Source organism: Maniola hyperantus, chromosome 22 (assembly GCF_902806685.2).
Source record: "Maniola hyperantus chromosome 22, iAphHyp1.2, whole genome shotgun sequence".
Lineage (NCBI taxonomy): Eukaryota > Metazoa > Arthropoda > Insecta > Lepidoptera > Nymphalidae > Maniola > Maniola hyperantus.
The window spans coordinates 9519032-9536973 of NC_048557.2; the positions used below are offsets into that span (position 1 = coordinate 9519032).

The 17942-nt window shown below is 44.1% G+C and overlaps 1 protein-coding gene across 1 annotated transcript; it reads left to right on the forward strand.

The window, feature by feature from the left end:
- The first annotated feature begins 239 nt into the window (after positions 1–239).
- Dbp45A (putative ATP-dependent RNA helicase Dbp45A) lies at positions 240–17550 on the forward strand. The gene is made up of 9 exons (XM_034980672.2): positions 240–423; positions 830–1023; positions 1616–1827; positions 2692–2827; positions 9792–9961; positions 11495–11722; positions 14457–14584; positions 15413–15566; positions 17214–17550. Exons 1-9 carry the CDS (start codon positions 348–350, stop codon positions 17530–17532), a joined length of 1617 nt encoding a protein of 538 aa, XP_034836563.1. The 5' UTR covers positions 240–347; the 3' UTR covers positions 17533–17550.
- The last annotated feature ends 392 nt before the right edge of the window (positions 17551–17942 follow it).

A 17942-nucleotide genomic window follows, 5' to 3' on the forward strand; every position in this document is an offset into this window, starting at 1 on the left:
ATCAGCTTTTTCTGCCAGAGTTAAAATTTAGGAGCCAAATCTGCCCAAATGGCAGAAATCTGCCACAAACGGTCACACTGCTGACCGGCCACAAAATTTACAAGTAGTGCCACCTGTTGCGCGTGGTTGGCAACAAAACTTACTACTAGTGCCATCTGTCGAGCTAAGTCTGAGTCAATGTACCCTGTGCGATTTTGTACTGTGGCTAAAATGTACTGAGTGAAAAGACCCTGATCAAAACTATGTCAAAACAACGTGGCTGTATTTGTATTTTTTTTGTTTCAAACTTTTCTTTTGATAAATAGGTGGTAATTTATAGTCAATGCGATGATATTATTCATACAAAAATGAATGAAAGCGACGGGAAAGAGTTCGCTGAACTAGGTGTTAAGCAGTGGCTTATTAAACAATTGTTTACGTTGGGTAATTATGATTATTTAATACTGACAAAATATAGGTTAACTTTAAACGTTTCTTGTTATTATATCTAAGATTTTAGCGATACATCGCAATATCCTTACAAAACTGACGGCATAGATCTTATCTACGAGCAATGTTAACGAACATAAACCCCTCAATGCAGTACTTAATTCTTGAAGCATACTCGATTTAACCAAAGCTATAACTTATACTACTTACCACCTACCACTTAACTTACTACTTACCATCAATGGTTACCTAATAGATGTGGAGGCTATTTTAAGAGCCTAATCTGACCACCTGAAATGTGCTGAACTCAAACTCTCAGAAAACCCCAGTGTACAAATATGTTGATTTTAAATGATTTTATAAAAGAGCGGTTAATTTCCTTATAAATATTTTTATTCAGGAATAAGAACACCAACACCTATCCAAAAAGGTTGCATATCACAAATACTAGGAGGGTATGACTGCATAGGAGCTGCCAAAACAGGGTCTGGGAAGACCTTTGCCTTTGCCTTGCCAATATTGCAACATTTGGCTGAAGATCCATATGGTATATTTGCATTGGTGCTCACTCCCACACATGAGTTGGCTTATCAGGTAATTTTAATTAATATGCTCTCTCAAGTACAGAACAAATTGATAAAACCAATGTTGGTCACACATCTAATGAAGAGGAAAAATAATTATTGATATGTGCTTTCACAACTATACACTATCCATGGAGGGAAGTTAGTATATAGGGCTCTCTCTGTTCCATAACATCCCCCATACATAATACAAGGACAAAAGTTCAATCACAAGCGAACCTATGTTTAAAAAAAAACAAAATTCAATTAAACTCAATTCAATTAGCTATACTCGGAGTTTCTCTACTTGATCAAATCAGAAATTAAGAGAACTAGAGTAACCAACATAGCTTAATGGGTTGCGAAGCTGAAACGGCAATGGGTAGGGCACTATGTTGAGAAAACCAATAGACGTTGCGGTCTCAAGGCGCTGGAATGGCGAACTCGCACTGTAAGGCGCAGAGTTAGAAGAACCCCCACCAGTGGGTCAGACAAGTCGCAGGGAGCCGCTGGATTCAGGCGGCGCAAGACTGGTGTTCAGAAGTCCCTACAAGAAACCTATGTCCAGCATCTGGATGTCTATCAGTTGATGATGATGATGAAAAATCTATTGTTTTTTTCAGATAGCTGATCAATTCCAAATACTAGGACAGCAGTTGAAACTAAGAGTATGCATAGTAACAGGCGGTACAGACCAGTTGGAAGAATCACTCAAGTTATCCAAAAGGCCTCACATAGTGGTAGCAATGCCTGGTCGTTTAGCCGATCATATCACTGGATGTGATACGTTTAGTTTGAAGAAAATTAAGTATTTAGTCTTGGATGAAGCTGATAGGTAAGTAAAATTGAGGAAAGGGAATCTAGAGCTGCAAAATTTGTAACAAAAAATAAAGGATTTATTTTTAGGATTCCATACCTCAAAAAGAAAAAAGGTACCCTTGTAGGATCACTTTGTTGTCTGTCTGCCTGTCTGTCATGTCTATCAAGAAACCTATAGGGTACTTCCCGTTGACCTAGAATCACGAAATTAGGTAGGCCTATACCACACAGGGAAAAATCCGAAAACCGTAAATTTGTGATTACATCATAAAATAAATTAAAATGTGTTCATGAACAAATAATTAGTATTTTCATCTTTCAAAGTAAGATTACTATGCCAAGTGGGAAGGGACCTGTGCATTCTAAAACCGATTTTTATTTATTTTTATGCATAATATTAATAGCTTTTGGTTTATAACGCAAAATGTCGGAAAAATACGACAGTAGTATGGACCTCACCTGGGTTACCCACAGACAATTTACTATTTACTAAATGATGGCCACAACTTTGTCCACTTACAGTGTGACAAGGCTCTTTTGATACTTGAATGACATTGACAGGGGGGCGCTGTTGGAGAACAAAGGCTTAGAATATTCAAACAAGAACAAAGGGGACACTTGATGGCAACGTTAGTTCCGATTTTTGCCACGCGCCAAGATAGCCTTGTCGCACTGTAGATTTATAATTTTTAAAAATCCTGTAGGAACTCTAATTTCTTGAGATACAAAATACCAACTCTCCAGGCCTAACTATATCCACGCAGTTCTTGCATGGACATCCATCGACGATCGCTTGCTCCGTTACGCCGTGGTTGAAGGACAAACTAAGAAACACCTTCGCATTTATCATACAGTAGGTAATGATTTAAAAAAAATTTAGGCTCTTCAGTGAATCATTTCAAGGCGACCTGGAGACAATATTCGAGGCCCTGCCGCAGAAACGACAGAACCTTCTATTTTCTGCCACCATCACGGATGACGTCAGAGAATCTAAACTTCTGCAGCTGAATAAAGGCGTAAGTTTTTCATCATCATCAACACGATTAAACCCATCGCACCCCGCTGGAATACGCTTGCCTTCGCACTTCTCCACAGCTCACCCGTTTTCGCCTATCCAGTACCGGTACCAACACGAGCGCGTTGCATGACGTCACTAAGCCAGGTTCTCAGATATTTCCGACGGGTTGCACTACTGAGCATTGGTCTCCTCTGAGAAGGAGAAGTGTTTACGTTTAGTTTACAGTCTATGCTGCCACACTGGCCCAGTGCGGATTATCAGATTTTACACACCTTTGAGAAGATTATAGGAACTATCATTACAGCTAGTGATATTTAATTGCTTAAACAACTCACATACTTCGAAATGTCAGAGCTGCATGCCTGGAATCGGAACCCTTGATCTCCTGAATAGAAGGCAGAGGTCTGAACCACTAGGCTATCACTTCGTTTATGATAGGATTATTAGCATGCAACTACGGGAGGGCTATTGCTTTTTTAGGGTTCCGTACCTCAAAAGGAAAAACGGAACCCTTATAGGATCACTTTGTTGTCTGTCTGTCTGTCAAGAAACCTATAGGGTACTTCCCGTTGACCTAAAATCATGAAATTTGGCTGGAAGGTAGGTCTTATAGCAGATATAAGGGGAAAAATCTAAAAACCGTGGATTTGTGGTTACATCACAAGAAAACTAAAATAAAAATGTGTTTATGAACGAATATTGCTATTTTCAAAGTAAGATTGCTATACCAAGTGGGTTATCATATGAAAGGGCTGTACTTGTACATTCTAAAACAGATTTTTATTTATTTTTAGGCATAACATTTTTTGATTTATTGTGCAAAATGTCGATAAAATACGATTGTAGTACGGAACCCTCAGTGCGCGAGTCTGACTCGCACTTGCCCGGTTTTTGAAATAGAAATTCGAAAGTACTTGTAAAAGTTTAATTGAATAAAAAATATTCAAATTTATTTATTTATTTAAATAGATTTTTTTTAATTAAATTCCCACAATAACTTCCCACATTGCGCTTCCTGCAAACCACTTATAATTCTCAAAGTGTGCTCTTACAAGGGAGGTCGTTAAAATGTCACAATTTTTTATCACTCGCTCAGCCGAAAACGCGCGAGTCACGGTTTTCATCAAAACATGGACTACCAGGCAAGCATATACGCATTAGAGTGTTGGGGTGTGGGGGTGGGTGCACGTATTCCTTCACCCACCCACCCTTAATCGATAACCAACATGCCACTGTCGTAGTTAAGCAATTATACAGTAGGGTTTAATATTTACTTAAGTTATAGGTATAAATTCATAACCCTATGATATACCCTTATGACCCTATATACCCTTCATGAGCAACTGTGTCGTATATGTGTCCCTAAAAACAGTAATCTTCGTCCACGAAAAGTTTATTCTTTCGTGGGCGAAGATTACTGATTCGGCCCACGTCCATTAGTGGACGGATCGGGTTGAAATTTGACACGCAGACAGCTATTATGACGTAGGCATCCGCTAAGAAAGGATTTTTGAAAATTCAACCCCTAAATAGGGGTTTGAAATTTGTGTAGTCCACGCGGACGAAGTCGCGAGCATCAGCTAGTCTGTATATAAGTTACTTAACATCTTATTGTCAAAAATGTATGATGTTTTTGACAAATAGTAGCCGACAGGTCGAGATGGCAATCGGGGTATGAGGGGGGGGGGGGGGCACACGAGTAAAATACGAGTTGAATATTCCTTTGAAAATAATATTCGTATCGCGGTCACGCTAAAAAAAAGCCGAGTCACGTTTTCGTCATAACATTGGCGACTAGGCGCCCATAGACACATAAGAGATCTGCAAACTGGACTGCATAGCTAGCAGATTGTATTGTAGTGTGCAAATAGTTCACTCGCACTAAACAAACTCCACAGTCCACCACCATACAACCCTTAATCGATACCATACGCTCGAAATTGAAAACAATTCATACCAGGGAAGAATGGTTATGGTGGAGTTTATAGGGCTTTGAATTATAAGTATTCCCGATGAATATTCTTCGTAATCTTCGTATCGTTTTGAGAAGAATTCAAATAAGTTCTGTAAACAGATTCTGTGTCAGAATTAACAAAGGGCCTTATAACACTACAGTCCTCCTTTGCCTACTGATTAATTCAGAGCGGCGCGTTGAACAATGAGGAAGTTTCCAGGCAACGTTTTCAGCTGTGTCTGCTGCGGCTTTTGTCCCATCAGTTTAAAAAAAATGTAAACACACACAACGTTGCGCACTTGCTCTGTGTTCCCAAATTCAAAACATGATGCATCAGGTAATCATAAATAGTTTAGAGTTAAAATTACCCCAACCACAGAGGACCGTTGCGCAATTGCTCAGCAAAACCAACTAGGTTACCCTCTTTATTCCAAATTCAAAACACGAACTACTAAGCAGTCATAAATTGCGTGGAGATGATCATAAAAGTCGTGAAGTAAAAGCTCTATGTACCCCAAGCCAACCCTCGGCCTATACAGTTGCGATATTGCTAACAAATCACGTTGCCGTGTCATACCAAATTCAAAACATGGAGCAATAGGTGATCATAAATGGTCAGGAATTAAAACTACCCCAACAACAGAATGATCATAAAAGGGGTGGGGTAAAAGCATCACTGAGTAAAAGCCACCCTCGCCCCATACAGTTGCGATATTACGGAACAAATCGCGTTGCCGTGTCATACCAAATTCAAAACATGAAGCAATAGGGGATCATACATTGAAACAGGAGTTAAAACAACCGTATTTTACCCTGGAGCACACTTACTTGGGGTCTAGAGTCTAGACAGATTGACTGCAACCCAACTGCAACATTGCAGTTGATGTACACACCTGCACGCGAGTTGCGCAGTCGGTCGGCAGTTGCAATGCAGTCACAGATTACAACAGTTACGAAACTTGTAACAAAACGTCGAGTCTTTACCTATACTGGCAGGCGCGAAATGTTCCCAACTTTAGACGCGAAGTAGGCTACCAAACGACTAGGTTTCTTTGATTTCACGTCAACCCTAGCCTTTTAGCCTAACATTTGACAGATGCTGATTTTAGGACCAAACTATTCTAATGCGCAGGTATAAAAAATGTCGATTCGGTGGGGTGTCGAAATTGTTTGAATAACGGTAAGTTTTTTATTATTTGAATATTGCGATAATTGGATATAATAAGTCCATGGCCTATAAATGGTTTTTATTATTTTTTCTCGATTTGTAAACAAGGACGGCTACCCCGATTTCTCATTCAGTTAAAATTAGATAAAACTTACTCGATTTTCGACTTTTCAATATATTCCGTAAAATTGAGGAAATTTTAAGCCTTTGTTCTACAACTACGCCCCCCTGTCAATGTCATTCAAGTGCCAAAAGAGCCTCGTCGTACTGTAATGATGTAAGATAATGTGATAATTAATTACGTAAGCTTAAAACCACAGCTTAGACGGTTCCGAACGCGCCCTGGTCTGAGAAGAAGCCTACAACATACTCCGCCGGGTATTCTTCTTATTATCACCATTTCATTTTTTTTTATCATAGTTTTAGTGCTTTATACTTATTAGAACTATCAAAGCTGGCACACAAGGTTAGGTTTGGATTTATTTATGGGTAATCCCTACCCAAACTTGTGAAATTGCTCTGTACAAAACTATGGTCCCGTATTCATACTGAATTCAAAACATGAAGTATCAGGTGATCATACATTACAAGGAGTTAATATTGCTTCACCATACACATCCACCATTCCAACGTTGCGAAATTGCTCTGACAAAACCACGATACCGTGTTCATTCCAAATTCAAAACATGAAGTATCAGGCAATCATACATTACAAGGAGTCAATATTGCTACACCATACATCCCCCATTTCAAAGTTGCGAAATTGCTCTGACAAACCACGCTACCGTGTTCATTCCAAATTCAAAACAGGAAGTATCAGGCAATCATACATTACAAGGAGTCAATATTGCTACACCATACATCCCCCATTTCAAAGTTGCGAAATTGCTCTGACAAAACCACGATACCGTGTTCATTCCAAATTCAAAACATGAAGTTTCAGGCAATCATGCATTACAAGGAGTCAATATTGCTACACCATACATCCCCCATTTCAATGTTGCGAAATTGCTCTGACAAACCACGATACCGTGTTCATTCCAAATTCAAAACATCAAGTAGCAGACAATCATGCATTACAAACATATTGCTACACCATACATCCCCCATTTCAAAGTTGCGAAATTGCTCTGACAAACCACGATACCGTGTTCATTCCAAATTCAAAACATCAAGTAGCAGGCAATCATACATTACAAGGAGTCAATATGCTACACTTACACTATACATCCCCCATCCCCCATTCCGAAGTTGCGTACCGTGTTCATTCCAAATTCAAAACAGGAAGTATCAGGCAATCATACATTACAAGGAGTCAATATGCTACACTTACACTATACATCCCCCATCCCCCATTCCGAAGTTGCGTACCGTGTTCATTCCAAATTCAAAACATGAAGTATCATACATTACAAGGAGACAATATACTACTCAATTTGCACCATACATTGTTTTATTTATTTTATTTTTATTTTTTATTAAACTACCAACAGAATCATACAAAAAAAATTAGATTATTCAAATCCCAGGTGCTAAGTTATTATATAATTCAAATTATAGGCGGCTAACTTGTTTTCTTGTAACTTTATCTTTTAACATGCCCTTGGTCCAAGCTAGCAAATATCTAAAAGACTACTCCCTCACATTTTGTTACTCAGAAAATAAGACACGTCTGGCGCTACAGGGATCTTACTCTTGTCGCAGTCATGTCAGGTCACAGTCTTGTCGCAGTCGTGTCGCAGTCTTGTCGCAGTCGTGTCGCAATGTTGTCCCAGTCTTGTCGCAATCGTTTTGCAGTCTTGTCCCGGTCTCCCAGGATATTATTTACGCAGCACGTCACGGAAGCTCTCAGTTCAGACGATTTTTTCCGATTTAATTTACATATTTATTCTTTTCGTAGGGATCTCTAGTTTTTTTGAAAATAAAATATAGCCTATGTCACTCACGAATAATGTAGCTTTCTACTGGTGGAAGAATTTTCAAAATTGGTTCAGATCTGTGCCTCAATATAAAGAAAATTAAATGCAGTCTTTGAATGAATGACATAGTTTTTTCAAGACTATTGAAAAACACGGAGTTTTATACTCCATTCCGAAGCTGTGAAAGTGTGAACAAACCACGATATGTTCATACCAAACTCAAAACATGAAATATCAGGCCTTCATATATTGCAAGAACTCAATATACCTCTATCATATTGATATTCCACCTTGGTGCTTCGCGCTCGCCACCCTCTCCGATGACGCTGTAGCGGCCAGAAGAGCCTAAGCAGCATAGTCAATCTAAAACAACACAAACAATCCCACCTCTTCACTCCAAAATTGCGGAATTGCTCTGAACAAACCAATATACCCGTATTCGTACTGAACTCAAAACATGAAGTACCAGGCGATCATACGTTATAAGGAGTTTATATATCACCCCACACCCCAAACCAAAGTTCAAACCTCACCCCACCAATTGCGCAATGATACGAGTATATGCGCGGTACAATAGGGTGCATTTTGTGTTGGAACTATGTAATATCGACCTTATTTTGTAAGAGATAGAATGCACAATAGAGTATCGTGATTACCCGTTTCCCGGTCCCGGTTATTACATCCACAGGGCACAGACTTCTCTGTGTTATCATCCAATAAAAAATGGCTCCCTGTGATGAACGCTTCAATTATTAGAAATATTTTCACCGCAAACTTCGATTTTTTTTTTCGGAAAAACGTTCATGTGCGCTTCGACACATTCGTTTTTATATTATTATTGGCACAGTCCAAATTTTTAGGGTTCCGTACCTCAAAATAAAAAAGGAACCCTTATTGGATCACTTCGTTGTCTGTCTGTATGTCGTGTCTGTCAAGACAAGGGAATCGAAACCTATTAGGGTACTTCCCGTTGTCCGCGATAGGTTGAGATGGCAATCGGGGTACGAGGCGGGCGGACGCCCCGCACACCCGCACGTCACCCGCGCTCGCTTGCACCGGGTTAGTGCGGAAGCTGTGCGGGTGTGCGGGGCGTTTGTTCTTTTAATTATCAAAGAATATTAGCAATGTTAAATGACTAACATTCCCCTCTCCTCTTCAACTAAGCGTGAAGCTTGTGCTAGGAGTAGGTACGACAATAGTGCAACGGGCGGGGTTTGAACCGTCGACCTTTCGGTTTTCAGTCCACTTCTTTACCCGTTGAGCTATTGAGGCTCATAAACTCGTTCCCTCCCTGATTGCCATACTCGCGTCCTATAGAATGTTGAAATTTGGCTGGTAACAATGTGGCTAATTCCGTTGTACACAATCTCTAAACTAAACTAAAATGGCACGTCTAAATCTATTGCTATCCCTTTCATAATGTTGCTTGCGGAAAAGGATACTAGATTTAGACCTGTTAATTAAGTTTAGTTTAGAGATTGTGTACAAGAGAATAGGCCCCTGTATGTCTTATTATAAGCACAAGTAAAGAAAAAATCCGAAAACCATGAATTTGAAACCGTGAACCGAAAAAAATTAAAGCATGTGTTCACGGAAAAAATAATTTACTAATTTACTAATCTTTAAAACAAGAGTGAATAGGCACCTTCTAGGCAAACGCGTCCCATCTTAGGCCACATCATCACTTCCCATCAGGTGTGATCGTGGTCAAGCGTGCGCCTATAATGAATAAAAAAAACACATTTGTAGATGGTGCACATAAAATGGTTAGGTATATATCTTGTACGATGGTACGGAACTCTTCGTGTGCGAGGTTGACTCGCACTTGACCGGTTTTTTATTTATGTTACCGATACTGTCAAGTCCCCGTTTCAAACGTCTGTTATTAGTTTAGGTTCAAAAATTTATTTTTATTTTTCAGAAACTTATAACCTGGTCAGAAAGTGACCCCCAGTTGACAGTGACAACCCTGGACCAGCGGTACGTGGTCTGCCCGGCGTACGCGAGAGATGTGTACTTGGTACAGACCCTTAGGAAGTACAGGGAAACCAAACCTAGTTCGCACGTCATCGTCTTCACTGATACTAAGAAGTGAGTATCATCCAGTGGCGTGCAGCTCGTAGAGGCATAAACGCACTGCTTACCCTCATTGTAATAAATCAATGCTTATTTTTTATTATAACCTGCTATAGGAGAAGTTCATACCTAAATGCATACCCCGGCTTGAACTCGTGTGCACGCCACTGGTATCATCATCATCATCATCAACGCGCCGCCGAGTATCAGTACACTACTGAGTATCATCACATTTGACAGTGCCAACTCTGAACCAACGGTACAGTAAACGCGGAAGAAAGTAATGTACATCGACCTTTAGGAGGAGACAGCAGATTTGTAGAGCATTATGTTTCTGTCGTTGAGACCGATAAAACGTCATATAGATCATATTATGAGTGACAGAGACAACGCTCTACAAAGCCAAAATGTCATTCTTAAGGTCGATGTACATTACTTTCGGCTGCGTACTGTATATGCCTTGCACATACACAAAAAACACACAGCGCTGGTTTCCAACCGGACCGGACAAGACAAAAACAATTTTAAGTTTTCTTTTTTGTAACCTGTTATTTTTGTTTTGTGGTGCAGTAAAGTAAATACATGCATTCTAGTCAAGACAAAAACAAGACCAAGACAACTAAGACAGCGAAGACAAGACCAAGATAAAAATAATGTGAAAAAAAAACTTCCAATTGTGTCTCTAAAGTCTAAGAGCCCTCGCCCACGGCGACTTTTTGTAGCGATACAGTAGCGATGCTGTCGCGCGTCCGCATCGATACAGTCGCGAAGCGGTCGCTAGCTGTGTGCCCTCGCCCACGGTCTTAGATACAGTCGCGAAGCGGTCGCTAGCTGTGTGCCCTCGCCCACGGTCTTAGATACAGTCGCGAAGCGGTCGCTAGCTGTGTGCCCTCGCCCACGGTCTTAGATACAGTCGCGAAGCGGTCGCTAGCTGTGTGCCCTCGCCCACGGTCTTAGATACAGTCGCGAAGCGGTCGCTAGCTGTGTGCCCTCGCCCACGGTCTTAGATACAGTCGCGAAGCGGTCGCTAGCTGTGTGCCCTCGCCCACGGTCTTAGATACAGTCGCGATGTAAACGCGATACTGTCGCGCTTCCGTCTCGATGCAAACGAGAAAAAAAAATGTTGCACTGATGCTTGGTTCTCCATTCATGCGCCACTCTCCCTCCGTTCTTTCCCCGATGTCGTCCGACACGGTCGCGCGTTTGCATCGATACAGTCGCGATGCAGTAGCGCGTTGCTAATCCGACTAACACGCGTTAGTAGTGATGCTGGCGTGTGTTTAGTAAACGCGCGACAGCATCGCTACAAAAAGTCGCCATGGGCGAGGGCTCTAAGAGTTAGCGCGCACCACGGTAAATTTCCGTACGGTTTTTCCCCGCAAAATCTGTGAACTATAGAATTATATAGAAGCTCGCGCACTGCGGAATTAATTTCCCATCGGATTTTGTTAGATTTAAATTCAAATTTACGGATATTAAAACGCACCGCAACCCACCGGCACCGTGGTGCGCGCTAACTCTAAATCTCTCTTTTACTTTTTGTTCCAGGGAATGCCAAGTCATCTCAATGATGCTGAACGCGATCGGCATGGACAACGTATGTCTGCACGGGTTCATGCGCCAGCGCGAGCGCGTGTCTGCGCTGTCGCAGTTCCGCAGCAACCTCAAGTGCACGCTCATCGCCACCAACGTCGCGGCGCGCGGCCTCGACATCCCCTCCGTAGACCTGGTGGTCAACCACAAGCTGCCCTTGGAGCCGAGAGAATACATACACAGGTATGTATCTCAATGATGCTGAACGCGATCGGCATGGACAACGTATGTCTGCACGGGTTCATGCGCCAGCGCGAGCGCGTGTCTGCGCTGTCGCAGTTCCGCAGCAACCTCAAGTGCACGCTCATCGCCACCAACGTCGCGGCGCGCGGCCTCGACATCCCCTCCGTAGACCTGGTGGTCAACCACAAGCTGCCCTTGGAGCCGAGAGAATACATACACAGGTATGTATCTCAATGATGCTGAACGCGATCGGCATGGACAACGTATGTCTGCACGGGTTCATGCGCCAGCGCGAGCGCGTGTCTGCGCTGTCGCAGTTCCGCAGCAACCTCAAGTGCACGCTCATCGCCACCAACGTCGCGGCGCGCGGCCTCGACATCCCCTCCGTAGACCTGGTGGTCAACCACAAGCTGCCCTTGGAGCCGAGAGAATACATACACAGGTATGTATCTCAATGATGCTGAACGCGATCGGCATGGACAACGTATGTCTGCACGGGTTCATGCGCCAGCGCGAGCGCGTGTCTGCGCTGTCGCAGTTCCGCAGCAACCTCAAGTGCACGCTCATCGCCACCAACGTCGCGGCGCGCGGCCTCGACATCCCCTCCGTAGACCTGGTGGTCAACCACAAGCTGCCCTTGGAGCCGAGAGAATACATACACAGGTATGTATCTCAATGATGCTGAACGCGATCGGCATGGACAACGTATGTCTGCACGGGTTCATGCGCCAGCGCGAGCGCGTGTCTGCGCTGTCGCAGTTCCGCAGCAACCTCAAGTGCACGCTCATCGCCACCAACGTCGCGGCGCGCGGCCTCGACATCCCCTCCGTAGACCTGGTGGTCAACCACAAGCTGCCCTTGGAGCCGAGAGAATACATACACAGGTATGTATCTCAATGATGCTGAACGCGATCGGCATGGACAACGTATGTCTGCACGGGTTCATGCGCCAGCGCGAGCGCGTGTCTGCGCTGTCGCAGTTCCGCAGCAACCTCAAGTGCACGCTCATCGCCACCAACGTCGCGGCGCGCGGCCTCGACATCCCCTCCGTAGACCTGGTGGTCAACCACAAGCTGCCCTTGGAGCCGAGAGAATACATACACAGGTATGTATCTCAATGATGCTGAACGCGATCGGCATGGACAACGTATGTCTGCACGGGTTCATGCGCCAGCGCGAGCGCGTGTCTGCGCTGTCGCAGTTCCGCAGCAACCTCAAGTGCACGCTCATCGCCACCAACGTCGCGGCGCGCGGCCTCGACATCCCCTCCGTAGACCTGGTGGTCAACCACAAGCTGCCCTTGGAGCCGAGAGAATACATACACAGGTATGTATCTCAATGATGCTGAACGCGATCGGCATGGACAACGTATGTCTGCACGGGTTCATGCGCCAGCGCGAGCGCGTGTCTGCGCTGTCGCAGTTCCGCAGCAACCTCAAGTGCACGCTCATCGCCACCAACGTCGCGGCGCGCGGCCTCGACATCCCCTCCGTAGACCTGGTGGTCAACCACAAGCTGCCCTTGGAGCCGAGAGAATACATACACAGGTATGTATCTCAATGATGCTGAACGCGATCGGCATGGACAACGTATGTCTGCACGGGTTCATGCGCCAGCGCGAGCGCGTGTCTGCGCTGTCGCAGTTCCGCAGCAACCTCAAGTGCACGCTCATCGCCACCAACGTCGCGGCGCGCGGCCTCGACATCCCCTCCGTAGACCTGGTGGTCAACCACAAGCTGCCCTTGGAGCCGAGAGAATACATACACAGGTATGTATCTCAATGATGCTGAACGCGATCGGCATGGACAACGTATGTCTGCACGGGTTCATGCGCCAGCGCGAGCGCGTGTCTGCGCTGTCGCAGTTCCGCAGCAACCTCAAGTGCACGCTCATCGCCACCAACGTCGCGGCGCGCGGCCTCGACATCCCCTCCGTAGACCTGGTGGTCAACCACAAGCTGCCCTTGGAGCCGAGAGAATACATACACAGGTATGTATCTCAATGATGCTGAACGCGATCGGCATGGACAACGTATGTCTGCACGGGTTCATGCGCCAGCGCGAGCGCGTGTCTGCGCTGTCGCAGTTCCGCAGCAACCTCAAGTGCACGCTCATCGCCACCAACGTCGCGGCGCGCGGCCTCGACATCCCCTCCGTAGACCTGGTGGTCAACCACAAGCTGCCCTTGGAGCCGAGAGAATACATACACAGGTATGCTCTCCTGGTACGATTTCTGCCACCGCAGCCATTCTCAATGACTCCCTGCGTCATTGTTGAGGGTCGTAATCTATGGTAGGGGTTTGCTTGGGACAGTAATGCAGTGGTCTCCCAGATCCTTGCGCTCGGGCTCGTAGTCTCAGAATACAAAATAGTACAGGCAGAGAGAACTAAAGTGAGGGAACTCTCGGTTTGATCCTGAATCGACAATATGTTAAATATTAGGCTATGGTGACGTGAAATCAGCCTACAGGGCTACCTAGCGTCAAATGTACTAATTTTGACGCCTGCCAGTGACGTCGCAGCCTAGACGTTTTGTTAGAAGTTCCCTAACTGTCGTAAACTGTGGTACAGGTGTTATTTTAATTCTTAAGTAGCTTAACGTATTCGCCGAAGCACGGAAGATACGGAAAGGTCACAGTCGGTCACCCTGCACCTATCAAAATAATCGGTAAACTAAAACTAAAGTCTTAGGAAAAATAAGAACTAATAAAATGATACTGTTGTTTTATCCCCAGGGTAGGACGCACAGCGCGAGCGGGTAGAAGCGGCATGGCAGTGTCTCTGATAACGCCGTTCGATATATTGCGGCTCGGGGAAATCGAGGAACAGATCAAAACTAAACTCAGCGAGTACAAAATCGATGGTAAGTCCATTTTATAGCTACAGTTGAGTACAGTATCACACCCCCGATACTCCATACAAGCGAACTGATTGAATTATCCATTACTACTACTGGAATACCGGCCTATCCGTAGACGATTTGTGTGTGCGAAGACAACACATACGACACTACCAAGACACAACCAGACACGACCTAGTTAATACCACGACACGACCAAGACAAGACCAAGACGAGACAAAGACATGACCAAGACACCACCAAGTTAATACCACGACATAGTCAAGACACGACTAAAGGTGAGATCCATAGAGCGCACTCTGAATTTGCTTAGTCTTAAGACGGAGTTAAAACGAGACAGAGCTATATCTCTCATATGATTCTGTCCCGTTTTAACTCAATCTTGAGTCTAAGCAAAGTCAAAGTGCGCTCTATAGATTTCAACCAAACAGCGGAAATTCAAATAGTTCTCATAGGATTTTTAAAAACCTAACCCCCAAGTTGTGGGCATCATCTATTTGCATTTGCATTTGGAACGTCCAAAAATCACCAGCACACAAAGGGATGGGCACGGCACAGCACAATTGTCCACCGGTGGGGTAAAACGTGGGATTCGAATGTTTTGTATTTGTATTTCTCACGCACGGCGTGGGGAGAAACTCTGTATGTATGTACGACCGTGACGCACGGTGACTTGCAACGGACAGTTAATGCATCACTTATGACGTGTGATGCGAATATATCAGTGCTATCCACCAATCAGGATAGTCCGGTGTTCGGCGCGAGAGTGGCTTGTATTGCTAGCTGAAAATCCTGAAAAACAACTGGCTTTACTGAACACAATGCTTCCAGATGATGAGGCAGTGAAAGTGTTCACAACGGTGAGCGTGACGCGCCGCGAGCAGGAGGCGCAGCTGGACAACGAGGAGTTCGAGCAGAGGAAGAGGAACTACAAGATCAAGCGGTGGATCATGGCGGGCGTCGACCCGGACGCTATGGAGGCTGGGTAAGAGTCACCAAGTTACTTTAGCATTGACGCAATGTCGCCTGCTTCCAATCCAATCCATCAGCCTGTATGCAACCACCGCCCGTTGGACAAATTTTTCAAGAGCACGCCACCAAACACGGCCCTCCGGCCTTGACTAGGCTGTTCTTCCCGGACGTTTATGGCGCATTCAAAGTTGTCAGAAAGACTAAGTTAACACCGATTCACGTTCAAGTGCTGACGGGACATGGAGGCTTTGGGCAGTATTTAAAAAGATTCAAGTGCAAGGATGATTCAACTTGAGACTGCGACCCAGCAAACGAGGAATCGGTGTTACACTTACTCTTAGACTGTCCCATATATGGGAAGGAACGTTTCGAACTGGAACAAAAGACAGAAGTGCAAATAAGGAAAGAAACGCTGGAAGTACTGCTAAGAGACAAAAAGTGCCAAAAAGCATTTTTAGAATACTGCACCAAAATAGCGAAATGTACTTTAAAGAAAAATAAAACTAAGTAAAACTGTAAATATTTTAATATATATTATACTTGTAAATATAGATCTATAGTTGTATGCTTATTATAAGAATAAAAGGAAAAGGTGACTGACTGACTGACTGACTGACTGACTGACTGACTGACTGACTGACTGACTGACTGACTGACTGACTGATCTATCAACGCACAGCTCAAACTACTGGACGGATCTGGCTGAAATTTGGCATGCAGATAGCTGTTATGACGTAGGCGTCCGCTAAGAAAGGATTTTTGAAAATTCAACCCCTAAGGGGGTGAAATAGGGGTTTGAAATTTGTGTAGTCCACGCGGACGAAGTCGCGGGCATAAGCTAGTTATAAGAATAAATGTATATACTTTGATAAAAATTTATAGGTATAATATAGTTAATATAGAAAAACAAACTGTAAATAAATAATGTAAGAGACTAACAAAATGTAATACCCAAAAAAGAACTCTGACACAAATCGGAGGATTTCCGATGATTTTAATAAAACACGGCCCTCCGCCTTCCTCGTCCACCCGCTCTCCGCCACCTCTTCAAATCATCGGCCCAGCGCAGTCTGAAGGTCGTCCTACACTGCGCTTACCGTACGTGGTCTCCGCACCAGAACACGTCTGCCCCATCGGCCGTCGCTTTTGCGACAGACATGACCTGCCCATTGCCACTGCAGCTTGCTAATCCTTTGAGCTATGTCGCTCGCTTTTGTTGTTCTCCAAATTCCTTGTCACATCAGTCGCCTGCTTATCGGTCTTTTATCGGATATACTTTGAAGACTGTGCTCAGGAACGTCAACACCTAGTTCCTCGTTCACCGTTTTACCACAGAACAGCGCAAAACCGTGAACGTTGGCAGTTGGCACCCTTGTGGTTGACATCCATTTTCGTCTTACGAAACGTTTCTGATACGAACCGCTAAGATGTAGAAAGCTCTTCCAGCGTCCGTTTTTTTCTGCCACGTATAACCTAAATACCTTCAAGGCAAAAGTAAAATGGGCATCTTCTAGGCAAGCGCACTCCAACCACAGACCTCATACTTTTTACCATGCATGATTGTCGTCAATCCTATCTCGTAAAAAAAACTTCCTGCACGAGTATCAGGCAGATAGGGTAACTTTTACTTTGATTTTGACGTACTTATACCTTGTTACAGGTTAGAAGACATGCGTCGAAAACGCATCAAAGTGGCGAAAAAGGCTAAATTGGCGAAAATAAAGCAAATCCAAGCACAAATAAAGAAAGATGAAGAGGGACAGGACGATCCAAATCTCTCACAACAGACAGAAGATATAGATGCCACGATAAAGAAAAGTATGAGAAAAGTTAATAAAACCCTGATGAAAAAGGATGATAGATTTAAGAATGTTATTGGGAAGATAAGCAAGATTAAACGGAAAGCGGAGAAAGTGAAACAGAAGAGCGTAGAAGATAGAGAAATTAAGAAGAAGAAAAAGAAACCTGTTGTTGCTTAATAAATTATGTTACTTTATTCCCTTTTTGTTTTATTTTTCAACGACAGACTTGATTCCGAGGCTACCTGTGGGGTGGTACCTAACTGGTCTCAGTTAAAGCCTCATACCACTTCGCGACAGCTCGACATGGCAATCGGGATTTGAGGCGGGGGGGCGCGCCGGGTTAGCGCGGGGGCCCCCCACCCCGATTGCCTGTCGCGTACTATCGTTTTGGAGCTATGAGCTAGCGCGCACCACGGTGCGGTGAGTTGCAGTTCGTTTTAAAATCCGTACCTAAATCTATTAAAATCTGGTGCGGAATTTATTCCGCAATGCGCGCGCTTCTATGTATTCTATAATTCACAGATTTTCTGGCAAAAAAACGACGACCTCGCACCTGAAAGTGCGGTGTTGGAAGACCCCTTACTAGG

What these genes read in the sequence shown, in the direction of transcription:
- Dbp45A (XM_034980672.2), top strand. Translation starts at nt 348, where the DNA reads ATGAATGAAAGCGACGGGAAAGAGTTCGCTGAACTAGGTGTTAAGCAG. An exon ending in CACATGAGTTGGCTTATCAG is followed by an intron (nt 1,024 to 1,615) that starts GTAATTTTAATT and finishes TGTTTTTTTCAG; the next exon opens with ATAGCTGATCAATTCCAAAT. An exon ending in TTCTGCAGCTGAATAAAGGC is followed by an intron (nt 2,828 to 9,791) that starts GTAAGTTTTTCA and finishes TTTATTTTTCAG; the next exon opens with AAACTTATAACCTGGTCAGA.